This window comes from Apostichopus japonicus, chromosome 20, assembly GCF_037975245.1.
Source record: "Apostichopus japonicus isolate 1M-3 chromosome 20, ASM3797524v1, whole genome shotgun sequence".
NCBI classification, from domain to species: domain Eukaryota; kingdom Metazoa; phylum Echinodermata; class Holothuroidea; order Aspidochirotida; family Stichopodidae; genus Apostichopus; species Apostichopus japonicus.
Window position 1 is genome coordinate 16292120 of NC_092580.1, and position 15857 is coordinate 16307976.

The following is a 15857-nucleotide window of genomic DNA, read 5'->3' on the forward strand; positions in this document are numbered from 1 at the left end:
ATAATCGTTTGGAACTTTGTGTAATTATATTTATAGACCAAAACATGAATTTCTCTTTCATCATTAGTATATATATATAGTATATTATTGTTTACCTTACTGTGCTATACAGTGCCTTATTTAGCACTATTAATAACACCGCAGTACATGCACTTCATCCGTTCATATCAAATCGCCAAGAATCAGTCTTTGTTAAGTATATGGAATAATAAGTCTCATAAAACATTCCATACATGTATGGCAGACGTGGAATGAGGAGCGTGGTATCACGTTCGCTGACAAATGTGAAAGATCTATACGTCCCTCGTCCCCCTCCCCCTCCTCTTACTTCCCCTTCCCTTATCCGTTCACGGTCATGCATGTATACTCTTACCATGTCTTTGCTGTGTAAGGACATCTCTGATTAACTTCAAATGTATAAAAATTTCCCTCCCACTATAAAGACTCCTTGTCGAGCCCGTGACCTAATTGTATATGATAACACTAGTTAAATTAAGATAACACACGTTGTAGTCCTACTGGGATTTTGTTTTGCTTTTTGTAACCTTTATTTGGTGAGTGTCCAAAAGTTAAGAAAGTAGCAGGATAAATATGACCATTGAGCCTTAATTGAGTGTCATATTAGTGGACCTGCCAAGTGACTCGTGCCATTGACATTATGTACACCGTAATGAAAGCATCGTTGTGGTAGGTGTTATAACAACGATCATGGATTTTCAACGCGCAATAGTTTGCGCTCTTTGCTTGGTAACCACGTCAGTGGTGCACGCACAGCTGGGCGCTGATATCACAATCAATACAACCCTTGGAAGAATGCGTGGAATTGACGAGGGTTACTCATACGCGTTTCTAGGCGTACCGTTTGCAAAACCACCAGTGGGTCATCTACGCCTTAGAGACCCTCAACCCCTTGATCCATGGGATGATATATATGAAGCTAACGAAAAGTCGCCAGGATGTATGCAAGTATGCGTGCAACCACCAGATGGCTGCCCGGCGTCGGTAAGAATTGATATATTTTGTATGTGGCCTTCAAGAAATTCAACATTCTTAAGGTTCTCCATTTTTTTTAAAAAGGTGATAACATTTTCCGTATCGTTTAGCGTCCCTTCGGGGATGGGGAGGGTAAGGGGGGAGGGGTAGAACATAGTTTGAGTTACCAGATTGTACTGAATATTATGTTTGCTAAAAAAAAATCCCATCAACTATTTTATACAGTTTTATTTATGTTTTATGTTCACATATATTTGCTAGACAATTTGCTCCGTTCACAATGGAGCCTATAACATATATACTGAACAGATGCTTTTAAGGTTTAGACCATAAGATACCTTTTCCTTCTTAATTGCCTTACAAATAAGCTGAATACATATCATAACTATAGTAATAGGCCTATGCCCACTACAAGCCAACATTTCTCATGAAGTCCCTTTAATATCGCCTAATGGGGTGTATCCAATGACAATAAGCGAGTTCAGAGTTACGAGTGCGCATGCCCAATTCTCACTTGGGGTCAGGTCAACTGAGAATTGAATCCTCGGAAAACGTAAACAATGACAGCTTTTCATAACGATAATCGCACTAAGAATGGGTTACTGCGACATTCGGAATTTATTTCAAGTGCATATTTCGGTGTGTTTACGACTTAAAAACGTGTATAAATTGACTGAAACTACTTCATAATAATATTGAATATAATGGAACACAGGTCCGTATCGCACGTGAAATAGTTAGTCTGATAAAGGCATACGAACGGGAAAAAGGAGTATATGTGACTGTATCCTTCGTATGGGTTACGCGACCTTACGTGGTTGCGGGTGTCTTAATGCTTCGCGGAAGTTCTAACTGATGATTTTCGGAAATGAATTTAAAATATAGCATGGAACAAACTATTTTGCCCTTTGGTTTGTCATTATGAGCCTGAACTGTTTTTTAGAGAATATCGTAAGCAACTCGAGTCTAAAATACAAACAGTGACACTGACAGAACTGTAGATCTAAATAGGCCTACATAACCTATCCTCATACTCGTTGCTTTTACGTCCATCAACGAACACTGCATAGTAGAGGCATTGGTATCTTGTAGTTGCAACTACATGGTTTTTCATGTTAAGAAATATTAGTTCTCTTCATTTTTATGCGTGATTTAAAATAAGCTTAGTCTTATTCTTGGCATATTCCTACTACTTATAGGGGGGTGTTATTAAAACGAATGACAATTGCGTTACACATATAACGAATGACAATATGTTGTAGGCCTACACACTAAAAAATTGCGTTGACTAAAACGAATGAAAGTAAATGACAGCACAGACATTTGCTTCAACCGGATATCACAGTTCAGACTTTGTGGGTATATTAAAGCCACGCAAAAAAATCGGAAAATTGGGGTTTAAATCGCAAAAATTCGAGTTGACATTTTGCGACTGTGGCCGGTGTTTTCGGTAAATTCTTGAGCAAGATGTTTGACTTGTCCTGTGGGATTTTACCCCGTGAACTTAGGGGAATTGAAAAAAAATGTTGCTGTATAAAAATTGCTTTTATTAACCCCCCCCCCGGGCAAGGGGACGGTCGCCTCCCTGGCGGAGGTTCTTTGCCCAGACTGATCATAAAGGTGGGACCTCTTCTCTCTTATCCCTCTTATATCCACTCACCACCGTCCTTCGTTGTTATTCGTTGTCATTCGCGAATGATAATTAACCCTGTACAAAGTCAATTGTCATTCGGTCATTCGCTGTCATTCGTTTTTGTTTGTCTTCTTATACGGTGGGTTCAATTTGTTCGAAAAAATAAATAAAAACAGGGGCGGATCCAGGGGGGGGGGCCGACCCGGCCCCGGCCCCCCCCTTTTTGGAAATCAGTTGCGTTTTTTTATGTGGGAGTAATTCCTAATAGGCATAACTTGGTGAAAGAAAAGCCTAATATATATCCAGCTGCTCTTCCGTGAAACGCGATCGTTTTTATTCCAAATTTGAAACCAAGACAATTATCAGGCCTACGCGACATCACGTATTAATTAGATACGGCTCAGTACTATAGTGCTGACTATTACTGTCAGGGAAAATCAATGCACAGTTAGCAAGTATATCATAATTATCTGAATGAAAGGGGGGGGGGGGGTGTAGGCGGTTTTACACTATCTAACTCAACGTAGTCGCCAAGAACCTGAAGTATTTTTAAGGGAGGGCCCGAGGAACATGAACTTATAGCATGCTCCTCGTGGTGAAACATAATTGCACCTATTAGGTGAATTGAGTGTACTGTTAATAGTAGGAGAGACTAGTGTAGGTTCTTATGGCCAACTAGACCGGTTTCTGCTTTCGAACTTTATAGGAGGAGCTTCATCAGTAGTAGCCTGCCTGGGCGTCTCGTTCTCAAAATGCATCTATTTTCTGTGCACGAGTTTTTATGGACTCATACTGCAGCTATAAGAGCATCTAAAAGAGCTTCGTGTGAACCTTGAGAGTCAGCTGATTCTTCGTTAGTATGAAACCTTGAGTTAACAAGTAAATCTTTGAGATTTTGGGCCCTTTTGTAGACTAGAATCGGTTCTTTTGGAAACAGTTTGGATAATTCCGCGGGTTGCGAGATTAAGTGCCAATGCTTCAAAAGTGCATTTTTCAAATGCGTGGTTTTGATATGGGGTGTATAGGTAAGCTTGAACACCAGTGGTGGTTCCTTTGGTTTAGGTTTGGTAGTCAGGTATTGCCCACGGTTTTCAAATTTTATGCCTTTCGTGGCTGAGGCAATTTCCTCTTTCTTATAGTTACGGAGTAACAGTTTCTCTGTGAACGCATTCTTTTTCTGTAAGAAATCAGTCTCATTGTTACAGAGACGTGCGTATCGTAAGACTTTCCCTTTAATGAAGCCTTCAAAAGTGGCAAGTGGGTGTGCAGAGTTTCTGTTGAGGTATTGGAAGGTTTCCGTGGGTTTGGTGTAGACTTTGGTGTCTAATAACCCATTGGTTTCAAACCTTGGACCTTTGAAGATTTTCAAATCTAGGTATGTTACCTCGGTGTGTGATATTTATACCGTAAACTTTAAGAAGCGGTGAATTTCATTCAAACTGTTTACTAGTTGTTCAAGTTCCTGAGGTGAACCGTCGTAAAGCAACAGAATTTCATCTCTATATAGCATGGCGCAACCGATCTTTTGTAGATAGAATCAGGCGCGTAGCCAGGGGGGGGGGGGGGCGAAGGGGGCAGCGGCTCCCCCCCTTGAGCATATGTTTAAAAAAATGTTTTAATGTTTTTATGATATCGCTAGTAATTTCAAAAGAGAAAATGCTAAAATGCAACTTACAAGGCCTGGGAATTGCCATTTCCAGCGATCTGGGAGGCATTTTCAACCAAAATTTTCTTGTACGCTTCGCGCCAACTCATGGTGGCGCTACGCTTAGATAGTATGCAATGCTGTATCTACGGCTCTGAAATTTTTTTGACATTCTCGCCCCCCCCCCCTGGCAAATTCATGGCTACGAGCCTGGATAGAATTGGTTATTGAACTCGAAACAGTTTATTGTTAAAAATAAGTTCAATTAGTTTGCGCATGGATATGCAAGATATTTTATTTATTCCATATTCGCTTTTTTTCCCGCCTTTTCATAGACTTCTTGACATATATCTAATGCCTCCTCTTGGGGAGTATTGGTATACATGGCGACGACATCGAGTGTAGCAAGTACTACTGCTTTTGGTAACGGAGTGGCTTCCAAAATTTTCAGAATGTGATTTGTGTCTTTCACATAGGTGCTTTGTTTTAATACAATAGGAAGCAAGAAATAGTCCACAAATTCCGATATTTTTTTCGGTCGGTGATCCGTTTCCGCTTATATCGGGCCCTCCTTTAAAAATACTTCAGGTTCTTGGCGACTACGTTGCGCTAGATAGTGTAAAACCGCCTACATCACCCTTTCATTAATAAGTATATCATAATTATCTCATTGAATATATCTTGTTTTATGTTTTTCCTTGTGGTGAATCTGGTGTCATAATTTTCGCGCAAAAGAAAAACGAATCGACACAATAATAGTGTATCCATTGTCAAGGGCGTAGGAACCGGGGGGCTGGGGGCGCCAGCCCCTCATTGAAAAATACGGGGGCGGAAGTATCATTCCGCCCCCCCCCGCTCCGCAAGTCAGAAAACCCCTTTTCCATTTCCAAATGAGAAAAAAAATCTCATTTGGAGCACCAAATTGCATCTAAGGTCAGGTGAAAATGCAAACTTATTTACAAAATGGAGTAGGTGTTGAAAGTGTGCTATATTGCACCAAATTGCATCCGAGGCCATCTGGAAAATGCAAAAAATTCCAAAGGGGAGGGGACACCCCCTCCCCTTAGACCCCTCCCACAGGCCGGCCATCAGTCTTCAGCCCCCCCCACTCAAAAGTACCTTCCTACGCCACTGTCCATTGTAGTGCTCTACATGCACTGTTGAGCGTTGTTAAATAAGTGTCTATCGAGAAAAAATATGTGCACCAAAAAAGCGTGTCTGCAACGTTTCTGGTTTTTCTAGTTTTTGGCGAAATGTTTCACCATTTTGCATCTAAGCACTCACAATTAACCAAAAATTTTCCCCTCCCCCTAGACCCCTCCCCCAGGACGCAGATCACTAAAGTGCTATCATAGGGATGTCGGCCCCCCCTTTCTCAAAATCCTGGATCCGCCCCTGAAAAATATTTATTTTATTTGGAGAAGAACATTATAAAAAATAATAGTGGGTGGGGGGATTTCCAGGGGTTATTCCAAGGAATATTATTAATACGCTGCGATGGTGTACACTCTGCCTTTAGAAAGCACAACCTTGACTCGGCAGAAATGGCATTGTAAAATATTTCCCTGAGCCACCCAGACTCTAAATAGCTGAAGACTTTACCATCTTTATAGTCCGTCATCAGTCTTTGCTTCAGTTCAATATTATCAATACTGGTAAAATAATGCGCAATATCAATGTACATGCAAGGCGGCCATTTTTTTCATTTCAATTTCGCCTTCCCATGCAAGTGGTAATTCCGAAAGAGGATCGGGCATGGTCTTTCCTTCAACCCGAAGTACCGATGCGTAGTCATCTGCCTTTTCATTTCGCGCATCTGCTTTATTAAATTCAGCAATGTTCATCTGAACGGCAGCATACGCTAAAGCAACCAACTCTTCTTTCCGGCCATTCATCTTCAACTTTCGTTTCTTTAAAAATTCCTTCAGTCTGTCAACTTTCCAAAGTTTAAACTCTTCCAAACTTGTAGGAATATCCATCCCAAAGCGAAAAAACAGAGTAAATTTAGACGTAAATTATGCGATTTCTAATGTTTACTGTAAGTGCTCATTAAGTTAACGTGGGTACGCGAGCATACAACTCTCGTTGTGACGAGAGTATTCTTATTTGACCTCTTGACCTCCATTGCGCAATGCAAACTCTGAACTCGCTTATTGAGGTCTGACTTACACCCCTATGAGAATTGACAAAGGATGACAAAGGAATGGAAAAGAAACAGCGTATAAAGGATCACCCCCAAATGAGGGCTGTATATCTGTAATTGGTAAAAAAAAAGGACATCTAGGTCACTGCTTTGAGTCCCAATTCAGCGAGATATTTTGCTGTTCGATAGATTGTTATCTAGTTATGTAGAGGCGTTTGCAGGATTTTAAAGTTGTCCGTATGGGAAGTTGAGGGAATTATTAATTTTCCGAATGATTTATAGGTAGACACACGAATATTTATGGATGGCGAAAGTTGGATACAGGAGTGTGGCACTGGGAACTAGGGTGGTACACTAGTGAAACATCAATAGTGTATAGGATTTTTCCGTAAGCAAAGCCAAAAAATCAATATGGTTAACTGCGGAGTGTATAAGATACCCTGTTGCAATGTCTGTTCGAAACATTTGATTACTGAAGTTGATAAATGCACGAGTATGAGAACTGAAACTCATCAAACCCTTACCAAGCTAGCAAGGTCACTTAGTTCACACGTTTACAAGCACTTCATATGTTTTGAGTGTATATGCATATCATTATTTCATCGGAGAGAAGATCAAAGTACAAAGCTAGATTAAAGTAGCCTACTCAGTTAATGGTATTGACAGAAGATAATTGATCTGCAGTAGTGTAATTGAGAATTTATTTTAAGCCAGATACGAGATAAAGACTTAATCACGTCATTTGTTATTCATTTATATCATTGTATACGCAGACACCTATATAATTAATTCTACACTTGGTCGTCCCATGGACAATTCTATGCCATGGCAGAATAAGTGTCTAGACCTTTGTCCTGAATATAATACCTCGTAGCTTGCCACCGTTTAAGGAGAATGAGAAGGGGAAGGGAACACGCGGAAGGGAGAAGGATTGGAAAAGGGGAATGGGAAGCAGATGATACGTGACAGGTATAAAAATGGAGCAATTGTGTACAATTTGGAGTCACGGGTTGGAAGAGTACGGTAACGCTCCCATGAATTTATACAGAACACTCTCGAAGTAAATGTTCTGCGGTTCAAGCACACGAAGTCTTTTGCAACAGTTCAATGTCTCGAGTATGAATGATATCGTTGTTGTCAAGACAACTCCGTACAATGCTATAGATGGTACGGTAGCTATGCCTTTCATGTTGTTTCATTTTCAGGACTGAAAGTAAGAATAAACTCAACAATATCGAGGGCGCTTATCTCTTTTTTTCATATAATGAACAGCTTTCTCAACTGTTATAACCGTATACATAACGATTTACCATTGTAAATCAGATGAACATCAAAACGAGAGAATTTCATATGATTCATTATAAAATATGTTTGTCTTCTAAACTTCCCGTATATATGTAATCAGTGATCTCACAAAAGATATACTTACTGTCACATGAGGTATGTCAAACCTTATTTATCAGGCAAGAATATGGCCAATAATATGGTTTAATGTCTTCATATCGACGCTAATCAATATTTTCTCACAAAGGAAAAAATCGTAGTTGAATCCCCTTTCGACGTGCATGAACAAGTTAACCTAATTATTCATTGGCCACTTACCTCCTCTTTTATTCGCAAAACAGACTACATAGTTACCCAATCATAGGTTACCTGTTCGAGCATTTGGTGTTATTTCCCCTCTTTGTGTATTTATCAACTACTTTCTTTTTCCTTGACAGGTCGATGAAGATTGTTTGTACATGAATGTATGGGTTCCCAAAACAGGAAGAACAAACTATCCGACGTTAATATTTATGCACGGTGGTAACTTTCGAGATGGGTCCGGTTCAGCTCTCCTGTACGATGGCAGAATCCTGGCTAGAGACGCTGACGCCATTATCATCAGCACCAATTACAGAACAGGTAATTAGTTTCTATGACAACCCTGTGCCAAAGGCATTTGGATGAGTAATGTTTCTTCCAGAATTTACCTCATGAAACTCTAACACATATAAAACAAATGGAAAATAGTTTATATTTTCTAGATATGAAGTTCTATGTGATGAATCTTTGCACACGAAGGGATGATCAGGTTATCCATTACTATCACCTTCATCTAAAGCCATACGGGACATTACATTCAAGGCGGAGTATATTGAAACCTTTCTTAAGCAATGAGGATGGTTAAGGTTAAAAGTCTTAATGCATTGTCTTATTTATTCACGACTCCTACCACCTTAGCCCAAACCATTGCAACCACCGAACTACCTCCCCTCCCACCCTCACCCTTGTTTGGGCAAAATTGACAGGTTCAGGGGGAGGCCCCACTGCCTCCACACTTCCTCGACACCTCTGACCCACCCATTGGCACATACATCACACGCATTGCTTTCAATGGACGGCTCACCATAAATTGACAGTCGTTTCTGAGATTCATTAGCAAACTATAGACAAGGAAAATTTCAGAACCGTCCCACAATTGTTCATACATAGTGATGATCTCATCATCACTTGTTTATGTACTTTGTTTTCCTACAGAGGTATTTGGGTGGCTGTTTTTAGGTGATGTTTACGACTCTGGTACGAATGGCAAGGAATCGATCGCTAACCACGGACTGAAGGACCAGCAAATGGCTTTCAAATGGACAAAAGAAAACGTTGCTCTTCTAGGTGGAGATCCCAATAAGGTAAGTCATTCTAATGGGCATTCACATTGCAATCGTCCTGTAGATAACAGATACAAGCTGAAAACAAATACCATTTTATACGTAACTGGACGAAAGGTAGAGGAACAGAATCCCAGTGAGATGTAGGTAATAATTGTTCTGTTGGTAGACCTAACTGCGAGGATCAATGATTACACGTTCAATTAAACGAAGATTGATAGTATGATTTTTTCATTGATTTTCTTCTTACCTTCAAGTACAACCTTCTCAACACTCATTACTGCCACACAGGTTGACCGACCGATGTATCATTGTCAACTTGGTCTTTGCCGGTAAATTACCTATTTATAGGCACGAAGGGAATGTTGATAGGTTAAGAAACGTTTGTCACTCGAAAGAATCACGTTAAAGCTCTTTAAAGAGAACCCGGACACTTCCCACGGTGGCGTAGCTAGAAAGCAGGGACAAGTGTTCGTAGGACACTATTCACACAAGGCGGACACTTTAACCTAGAAATGAGTGTTCCCTAGGACACACGGACACTCATTACTGCAACACCGGTTGGTTTATTATAAAAAATAAAAAAACCTTCTCTATAGAATTCGTTATGGTCTTTAATGACTCTGCGAGCAATGGGAATGGGTGATTAATTCTCTGTATTCGAAATTCACCTATCGAAAGTCAGTAATTACCCTTTTCTCATCATTACTGTTTTGTCGGTAACAACAACACTGGAAAAGTTTAGGTTTCGTGTCTCATTGATAGAATTCCCAATTTCAACCCAATTATCAATCACCTGCTTATCACTTGCAGAGACAAAGTAAGGTATAATATAGAATGACGGTTTGATAACGTAATATCAACTTCAAAGTTAAGGGCAACGTGATAGTTCTCCAATGACAATGACAATGCATTTCTTGTTTGCAAAATCAATCAATACACTCCTTCTTTTCATAATTTGTTACCTCACTACCGGTTGCCAATTTACATATTTGCGAATGATTACGTCTTCTAACATTATTTAAATTGGATCATTTGAATCCACATGTGGATACTTCTACATCCTCTTGCTAACATCAATTTAATCTGAAGGCGTCACAATCGAAGACATTTTGTGAAGTGAATCATTAGTCAACTGTGTCAAGATTACAGAGGCAAGTGGTTGCTCTCTGGTACAACATGAGTTGTTTTGTGAAAGATGTTCCTAATTGATATATACTTGTACGACCTCTACAACATTTTAGTAACATTTCTGATGGACAAAGTGTGGAGAAATAATTGTTGAGCTGAATAATCACTTTTGCATTCTTTCGAATAGGATGAAATTTGCTCCTGTAAAGTGATATACCGTATCTGACCTGGTTTAATTGCAAACTGAGCAGTAGGTTTCAGATAAGCCCTTCTTTATTCAATCGGATTTTTTTGCTTATAAACTCTAATATTCCCCCTGGGTTTGACAGAGTCTGAGTACCTAAAGGTAAGGTCAACTCAAATAAGATTTTCCAGAAGCTTTGCTGCAATTTTGAAATTTCAGTCTTGTATACATATCTCAAACTGCATCATAGTATGCAAACTTAAGAACGATCCTAAACGAAATTTGATTTGATTTACAAGAACAGACTTAAGCTGAGAAAAATATCTTGATAACTTATGAAAAGAGAACGTAAACATGAATTTGGTTGAACCACTATCAAATAGGATTAAAACACCTTTCTCATAAGGTAAATAAACCTTTGCATAGTTATTGCGATTCAATTGAATCTCAGTATCGGCTGTTTCTTGATATGTAACTTTCGTATCACCAAAATTTGGCTTTTTGTCCTGACAGAATCCAGGTGGGAGAGTTCACAAGCCCACTGAGCACTCTACCTTCCTAAAACTCCCGAGTCAAACTTGATGTGCTACTGTAGTCATCACTCTTGTTACAGGATGTTTGGTGTACAAATCCATTTCCACCTTACTTTGGCCCACGAAGTTTCATGAATGTCATTTACCAAATTCTTACCATAATCATACTCTAATTGTTTCGCAGATAACCATAAGTGGTCAAAGTGCAGGAGCTCAATCAGTTGGCGTCCATCTTGTTTCCGAAAACAGCAGAGATCTTTTCGATCAAGCCTTGATGTTTAGCAATCCTTACTCGCTTCCTTTCAAAATGCTGGATGATGGTATCGCTCTTGGTACGGGTGTCGCTGAACTCATCGGTTGTCCGGATGTGTTCGACTTGGACTGCTGGCGCGCCGTGTCGGCTGAGGATCTCCTAGCCGCTTCCCGACAGGCGACGAGTGCCATTTACAACCCAAATGAAATTCTGCAAATCTTTGAACCATGGAGTCCTGCCGTCGGACCGTACACGGAACTTCCTGAAGAAGTGATGATAGTAAATCAACAGGGTGCTGCGCAGAAGAAACCGACAATGCTCGGTACAGTGAGAGAAGAGGGATGGCTCTACATCTGGGCAATCTTTCGAAATAATCTCGGCAATTTGCCCTACCGACTGTTTATGAAAGCCGTTCTTCCGCCATATTATCGGGAATTGATCAACCTCTATCCTGCCGATAACACCCCCGGTGCCGATCAGCGAAACATCCTTTCGGACACCTGTACCGATTTCATCTTCTACTGCCCTTCTGTGAACATTTCGTTGGCCATGAGTGACCAGGGTTATGATAATTTTTACTTTTACGTATTCGATTCTATTTGGTCCTTCGAGGAAGAGTGGACAGACAAGTATCCGATGTGTTGGGAGCACGTCTGTCACGGCGGGGATTTGCCATACGTCTTCCGGTCTGGTCCCCTAGGCAACGTCAGTTATTCTGACGGCGAGACAGTGATGATGAATCATATGACTGGGTATATAAGCAATTTCCTTCATACCGGGGACCCAAATAAACCAGGAACTCCTGAGTTGGCTGAGAGGATATCCAAGTTAGAAGGAAAGAGACCATATTGGCCAAAAATGAGAGAAAAGCCAGGCAGTTATTACACAATGTATTACGACGAGGAATGTGGCGGCAACTCAGTCTTGACTAATTACAGGAAGAAGTACTGTGATTTTTTTAATGAAGTCGGTTACTACTACGTCCCTCGTCTGAACTCTGTCGATCAAATGGAGTTATCTGACATAGAAATTGAAGAACTTTATGAAAGTACTCGACAAAAGCGAGAAGCTGGTTGTAAATGTAATAACTCTCCTTAAATTCACTTCTGCTTTTCTTCATATAAAGGACACAATATTCACAGTATATCTTTTCAAATCTTAGGTAGAATAGTTTATATATCCAGGGGGTCAGAGGTCAGTATAGGTACCTCCTCAGAGGATTTGTTTATTATCGCAGAAATTGTTTCGATTGGTCAATTCATCTGGTAGAATACACCATTTAATTGATGAGGAAACTTGAGAATAAATACTTTATTGAACCTGGTTGCATGAAGATACGTGATAAAGACCATTAACGTATTTACCATGTTAGCGCGCCTGACTTCTCCGCCTGTTCAGAACGGCAATAATGTTTCACTGGGAATAATAAATAAATATAATAGATAAATATAATATTACATAAATAAATATGTACCACAGGCGTCCGCAAGGAGAGGAGGGCTACGATTCCCCGTTGAAAATCAATGTATTCAAAGCAAGAACCAAACACTCTTTTAACTCTCTTTAGAAATTTGGCTAACCAGTGTAGTAATGACTGTTCACCTGTGAATCCTTATCATTTGTAAACCGTTTAATTCTTTGGCCTGTTATAACCGGTTATCGACACCAGAAATTTGCTACCTCTCCCCCCCCCTAAAAAAAGAAAAGAAAAAAAGTGTAGCTTTTTCTCTGCGGAATTGCATGACAGATATACATCTTAAATATATATTCACATATATTTAAATATATATTTAAATATATTTAAATATATATTTAAATATATATTCACATATATCCCCTAGAACAATTCTACGAAGCCTATACGATACCACATTCAAGATTTTGGAGGGGAGAGACAGATAGAGAGAGAGTAAGAGGTAACTAATTTGAAGATATTCTTACCTCCTACCTAGAAACCATTCGTCGATTTGGTTTTATTCAATATTTGGGTGTATATAGCATAAATCACCAACATTGTGCGTGCTTGCCCCTCCCCCACCCCCCATCTCCTCCCCAAAGCCTATCACGATATCCTTTTATACGAGCCTGGTTGGGATCAATTGTCATGTCGTTATACAGAAAATTATTAATTAACGTGCCCGATACTTTTTGTAACTTACGGTACCGTATATGAACACTTTACAGTTTCTTTATGTTATTTTAGGAAATGTATATTCCTGTAGTAAAATAAGTGATCATTTAATTGCATTAATTTTGGTATTTAAAATATCTACTAAGCGTAGTGAAATAAAGTTAGATAATAAAACATCGGTGTCTCTGTTTTGCTTTTGAAGTCCACTTATATATTCCTTTCTGCTTGTGGGTCAGGAAATGACACATTATTTGAGCATGTATAGAGTAGTCTTCCTCAGGGGTGCAGCTAGATTTTCATTTCTGGGGGCAGCATATTCTTGGGGGTGGGGAGGGGCTTCGGGTTGGAATAACGCAACTGCGCCGGAAACTCTGGGGTATTTACAAATTTGTGGGCATTATAGAATGAAGCATTTTACTATAAGTATCTTCAATTGGCACTTGATGCGCACTAAACAGACCACAAAAGTCACCATTTGACCATTTTTTTTTTAAATGGTATAGCTGTCTGAAAATAGGGGGTGACCACCCCCCCCCCCTGTATCCGCCACTGGGCTATATTGAATTGCTTGGACCGGGGACGTGCGAGACAGGTCTAACTAGGGGAGGAGGTGTAAATATAGGCGAGTGGTTTTATGCAAAACTACGCCAACGTTCAAGTCAAATTAAGGATTAAGAATTTTCGTTATTTAGTACAACTACACTTAATTAATTTTGGTTAAAATGATTACTTTTAAACTAGCCTAATTTTCAACTGTGATAAACTACATACAAAAACATCGACAAATGTGTCAACGTAAACAATTAACGATACCACACTTTCGTGCACTGCATATCCAAATAAATGCAATATGTAACCAGAAAGGTGAGGGTTAGTAACAAAATATATGTCTTTCCAAATAACCACCAAATTCTATATATTCACAAGCTCAGGTATAACTAAAAGTAAACTAATATATGACTGACTATAACGGTGTTCGCAGGGTCTTTTACGTCTTTATACTGACTGAGCCTCTTTTGTACAAAAAAAAAAGTGAATTTGGTGGGGTGCGACCGGTCTAAGCGAAAAGGTTCCCTTCACCTTTCAAGAGAATATGCGTCTATACTCTTTCATCATCGTATGGGATTTTACAAATATTATCTTTCGTTTGTGGCGTTTAGCATATTCATCTACTTACCAACATGCCAATCAATTTTCGTGCTATTACAAAAACGCGATTTATGTAAAAAAAAAATAGAGGGGTTCTCCCCTCCCCCTGACCCGCCACTGAATTTGCTGTTACTAAGTTGTTGATGCTTCGTTCCGCTTCACCGTCGTCTCTGCATACGACAGTACTGTGCAGAGCCGTATATGCTCTGGTACTGTGGTGTTTGTATCACCGCTATAGTCTGCTCGAATATTGTCGAGCTGTCTTTGCGAATTATGAACAAAGAACTAAAATAGGTACATTAAATTAAACAAGTTTACGGTATAGCGACCTCTTTCCTCATCACTAATTTGGGAAGAACACGCTCAGTGCTCGACTGTTAACCGGTTGTCTGCTAATATGCCATTGGCCAGTTGTATGAAGCTAAAAGTACTGATCGCGGCTGAAACAATCCGATTAATTTAAAGGATATTTTGTGGGAGTGAAATTGCACCGTCTTTTGGTAAGTGATATGTTATCTGTGTCCATATTTAAGTTATTTGCCCTTATCGAGAAAAGTAGGCTATTTATGTCGTATTTGGGTCTAAGGAGTAATTTGAAATATATTTTACATCACTAACGTTAGAATCAGAATACAGGATATATACACCTTTCTAACTTCTGTTGGTATGCTATGGAGTAACTGACACATTCAATCGTTCATCAATTTCAAGTTCCAAACGGCAGCTTCGTTAGGCCAACGCAACGGCCCGATGTTTTGGCAAATATTTGTGTAGTGGCCACTCTATCAATACTTTTATCTCAGAAAAGAAAGGCTGAGGTGTTTTGACCAAACGTCAAGGTTAGTTACACGAACCATATCTAGGCCTAGGCCTAGGAAAGTAGGACTAGGACTTGTGTAGGATATTGATGTGGACCTGGAGCCTGTACTAAACAAGGATGTGGCCCTAGGCTAGTACAAATTCGTGGTCAAAAAGTTAGGCCCGGCCTAAGCGTATGCACATTTTCAGCCCTAAGCACTACACGGCTAAATGCTTATCATTTGATTAGGCCACTATTAGCGATTGGTAACATATATTATGGTAAGCTCAATATACACCTAGCAACCGTATTGTACTCACAGTCACAATTGAAAGGGTGGATGTGCGATTTTCTAGCTTCGCAAATAACCTAATTTAGTTCAATGTTACTGTGTCCTATCACATCAGTATTATTAGAATCAAGTTACCTACTGTATCATTATCATGAGGCCTATCATTGTAAGCATCAATTTAAACGTTGGGCCTATACAGTAGACGTACATAATTGCAAAGTCATAATAGAATTTTGCGTTACCTAGGGCCTAGCTAGTTCTGTGACTATTGTACAGCCGCTTAGCAGCTAATACTAGGCCTACTGTCATTGCAACATACAAGG

At 39.7% G+C, this 15857-nt stretch overlaps 2 protein-coding genes across 5 annotated transcripts in view; both read left to right on the forward strand.

Moving 5' to 3' along the window:
- LOC139961562 (cAMP-regulated D2 protein-like) overlaps window positions 1-13455 on the forward strand; it is a 52942-nt gene extending 39487 nt beyond the window's left edge. The window contains exons 1-4 of one of the 2 annotated variants that reach the window (XM_071960836.1): window positions 610-1002; window positions 8136-8319; window positions 8935-9083; window positions 11095-13455. In XM_071960836.1, the coding sequence (XP_071816937.1) occupies window positions 709-1002; window positions 8136-8319; window positions 8935-9083; window positions 11095-12261 (1794 nt within the window). In that variant the 5' untranslated portion in view covers window positions 610-708 and the 3' untranslated portion in view covers window positions 12262-13455. Of the gene's footprint in view, window positions 1-609; window positions 1003-8135; window positions 8320-8934; window positions 9084-11094 lie in introns of those variants that run through there. The other variant, XM_071960837.1, reaches the window with a different exon arrangement.
- Window positions 13456-14799: 1344 nt separating this feature from the next.
- Window positions 14800-15857, forward strand: part of LOC139961999 (contactin-4-like) — a 60349-nt gene continuing 59291 nt past the window's right edge. Inside the window, exon 1 of one of the 3 annotated variants that reach the window (XM_071961781.1) lies at window positions 14800-14943. The gene's annotated coding sequence lies outside the window, so the exon portion shown is untranslated. Of the gene's footprint in view, window positions 14944-15016; window positions 15283-15857 lie in introns of those variants that run through there. The other 2 variants (XM_071961783.1, XM_071961782.1) reach the window with 2 other exon arrangements.